Source organism: Carlito syrichta, unplaced genomic scaffold (assembly GCF_000164805.1).
Source record: "Carlito syrichta isolate Samal-C Ts95f unplaced genomic scaffold, Tarsius_syrichta-2.0.1 Scaffold301618, whole genome shotgun sequence".
Classification (NCBI taxonomy): Eukaryota; Metazoa; Chordata; class Mammalia; order Primates; family Tarsiidae; genus Carlito; species Carlito syrichta.
The window spans coordinates 83624-87381 of NW_007245714.1; the positions used below are offsets into that span (position 1 = coordinate 83624).

At 51.2% G+C, this 3758-nt stretch overlaps 1 protein-coding gene across 1 annotated transcript in view; it reads right to left on the bottom strand.

The window, feature by feature from the left end:
* Nucleotides 1-1334, bottom strand: part of ZYG11A (zyg-11 family member A, cell cycle regulator) — a 66247-nt gene extending 64913 nt beyond the window's left edge. The window contains exon 1 of the mRNA XM_021710858.1: nucleotides 1118-1334. Coding sequence (XP_021566533.1) covers nucleotides 1118-1334 — 217 coding nt within the window. The remainder of the gene's footprint in view (nucleotides 1-1117) is intronic.
* Between the last annotated feature and the right edge of the window lie 2424 nt (nucleotides 1335-3758).

Sequence of the window (3758 nt, forward strand, 5' to 3'; positions counted from 1 at the left end):
CCTTCCGCCTCAGCCTTCCAAGTAGCTGCAACGACAGGCGTGCGCTACCACGCCCCGCTAATCTTTTTTTCATTTGTTGTTAGAGACGAGGTCTCGCCTAGTTGCCCAGGCTGGTCTCGAACCTCTGGGCTCACGCAGTCCTCTCGCCCCTCCCAAAGTGCTGGGATCACAGGCTTGAGCCACCGCGCCCGTCCAGAGAAGGACAGTTCTTAAGAGTAGGAGTCCCAGATCGGGCTCGGTGGCTCAGCCTGTAATCCCAGCACTTTGGGAGGACGAGGTGAGTGGATTGCCTGAGTCCGCGGGTTCGAGACCCGCCTGGCCAACTTGGCGGGACCTCATCTCTACAATAAATCAAAAAATCAGCCGGGCGTGGTAGCGCGTGAGGCGGAAGGATCGCCGGAGCCCAGCCGGTCGGGAACGGCCCCTGCACTCCAGTGTGGGTGACAGAGTGAGACTCCAACTCAAAAAAAAAAGAGTCGGAGCCCTGGAGTTGGAATTCTAGTTTGGAATGTAAATTAAACCAGCCACTCATTTGGGAATTTTGGACAAGATTCTGGATTTCTCTGAAGCTCAACTTCCTCAACAGGAAAAGGGTGGGAATGCTTAACCTCACGGAGTTAATGCGGGATTAAATAAAACAATGTATGGAAAACACTTCACAATGCCTGGCACAGGGCAAGTCCTTGATGAGTGAACTGGATTCAAATGCTAAAACTTTTAAGTACTTCACAAATGCTTTTCTTTCACGTTTCTTCTCTTTTTTTTTTTTTTTTTTTGAGTCTCTGTTGCCCAGGCTGGAGTTCAGTGGCACGCTCACGGCCACGGCAGCCTTGACCTCCTGGGCTCAGGGAATCCTTCCACCTCAGCCTTCCAAGTAGCTGACACTACAGGTACAGACATGTGCCACCACGCCCGGAGAATTTTTCATTTATCGTAGAGACAAGGTCTCGCCAAGTTGCTCAGGCTGGTCTCGAACCCCTGGACTCAGGCAATCCTCTCGCCTGGGCCTTCCAAAGTGCGGGGATTACAGACATGAGCCACTGCCGTCACGTTTATTTATTTATTTATTTTATTTTTTCTCCCCCTTCCCCTGGCGCCCACTCCAGGCTGGGCTCACCTGTACGCGGCGACCCCCGGTGTGGCCGCTGGAAGGGGACGGTGACCCTGAGCGGCAGCAGCCCAGCCCAGAGGTAGCCACCAGCGAGCACTGGGAGACAGCAGCCCTGCAGGAGCCCCGCCCCCCCCCCCCCCCCCGCCGCCGCCGCTTCTCCACCTGCTGCCTGCTGCGACACTGGCCTTGACCCTACAACCTCGATCCCAAATGAGCACCACATACTTTATGTAGTTCTCTTAATAAAACAAAAACTGCCCTGTGCAGTAGCTGTCATTCTATTTTACTTACAAGGAAACTGATTTTTTTTTAAATTTTTTATTTTAAAGATGTGGGGTACAATTCAGGGTCAGGTATACGAATGTTCATTATGCAAGTAACCTTGTTGAGGAGGTGTGCCCCCCATCCCCTGGCAGTTTCCCACTACTGCCTATCCCACCCCCTCAGAAGCTGATTTTTTTTTGACCAGCTATTGCGTGGCCAATCTGGGAGTCAAAATTGAGTTTTCTGACTGCAAGTTCAATCAATATACTTTTTTTTTTTTTGAGTTGGAGTCACCGTCACCCAGACTGGAGTGCAGTGGCTCACTCACCACCACCACCACAGCCTCAACCTGCTGGGCTCAGGTGATCCTTCCGCCTCAGCCTTCCGAGTAGCCAGAACTACAGGTGTGCACTACCACGCCCGGCTGCTTTTTTGATTTATTGCAGAGATGAGGTCTCACCATGTTGCCCAGGCTGGTCTCAAACCCGTGGGCTCAGGCAATCCTCTCACCTCCACCTCTCAGAGTACTGGGATTACAGACATGAGCCTGGCACCAAAATCCCTCTTAACTCCTCTTTTTTTCCCCTTATGTCTTATATCCTGTCTGTTAGGAAATCCTGTTGGCTCTGTCTTCAGAATATACCCACAGACTGTGTCTTACCTGTTCCATTACTGTCACCTTAGTCCAAGTCTTGGATTTTTACAATATCCTTCTCTCTGGTTTCCCACCTTACTCTTGCTCCGTTCAAATCTATTCTTCTCCACACAGCAGCGAGAGTGATCTTTTTTTTTTTTTTTTTTTTGAGTTGGAGTCTCACTCTGTCACCCAGACTGGAGTGCAGTGGCCGCTCCCGGCCACCGCAGCCTCCACCTGCTGGGCTCCGGCGATCCTTCCACCTCAGCCTTCCAAGTAGCCGGAATTACAGGCATGAGCTACCACGCCCGGCTGATTTTTTGATTTACTGTAGAGATGAGGTCTCGCTGCCCAGGCGGGTCTCGAACCCACCGGCTCAGGCAATCCACTCACCTCAGCCTCCCAAAGGCGCGGGATTACAGGCTGAGCCACCGAGCCCGGCTTAAAGTGATCATTTTTAACCGATCATGGCACTCCTCTGCCCAGAACCCTCCGGTAGCTTCATCTCATCTCAGCAGAATAAGACAAGTCTTAAGGATGGTGCTCTGGAAGGTTCTACAGTGTCTACGCTCCCTACACCCTTCTCGCACCTCATGTTCCCCACTCCCCTGTTTCTTTATTCCCTTCCAGTGCTTTTGGGTTCCTTGCTTGCTGTCTTCTTGAGTGTCTCTCTTACTTCAGCTGTCCTATGGCTGATTCTTTCCTTCAGACTTTTGTTCAGAGTTGCCTATCAGCGAGGACTTCCCTAGCATTGATACATGTATTTACTTATTTATTTATTTATTTATTTATTTATTTATTTTTGAGCTGAGGTCTCACTTTCTCACCCACGTAGGAGTGCAGTGGCATGTTCATCACCATCATGGCTCACCACAGCCTCCACCTCCTGGACTTAGGTGATCCTTCCATCTCAGCCTTCCAAGTAGCTAGACCACCATGCCCAGCTAATTTTTTTAAATTTTTTGTAGCAATGAGGTTTCCCTATGTTGCCTAGACTGGTCTTGAACCCCTGGGCTCAAGCAACCCTCCCACCTCGACCTCCCAAAGTGTTGGGATTGCAGACATGAGCCACCACACCCGGCTATACCTTCATTTTTATTTTATTTTTTAAATTTATTTATTTATTTATTTGTTTATTTATTTATTTATTTTTGAGTTGGAGTCTCACCCCGTCACCCAGACTGGAATGCAGTGGCCGCTCCTGGCCACCGCAGCCTTGACCTGCTGGTCTCCGGCGATCCTTCAGCCTCAGCCTTCCAAGTAGCTGGAACTACAGGCGGGCACTACCACGCCCGGCTAGTTTTTGATTTATTGTAGAGATGAGGGCTCGCCAAGTTGCCTAGGCGGGTCTTGAACCCACGGGCTCAGGCAATTCACTCACCTCGGCCTCCCAAAGCGTGGGATTACAGGCTGAGCCACCGAGCCTGGCTGTACCTTAATTCTTTTTTTTTTTCTTTTTTTTGAGTTGGAGTCTCACTCTGTCGCCCAGACTGGAGTGCCGTGGCCACTCCCGGCCACCGCAGCCTTGACCTGCTGGGCTCCGGCGATCCTTCCGCCTCAGCCTTCCGAGTAGCCGGAATTACAGACGTGCGCTACCACGCCCGGCTGATTTTTTGATTTATTGTAGGGATGAGGTCTCGCTGCCCAGGCGGGTCTCGAACCTGCAGGCTCAGGCAATCCACTCACCTCAGCTTCCCAAAGGCGCGGGATTACAGGCTAAGCCACCGAACCCGGCTTTGTACCTTCATT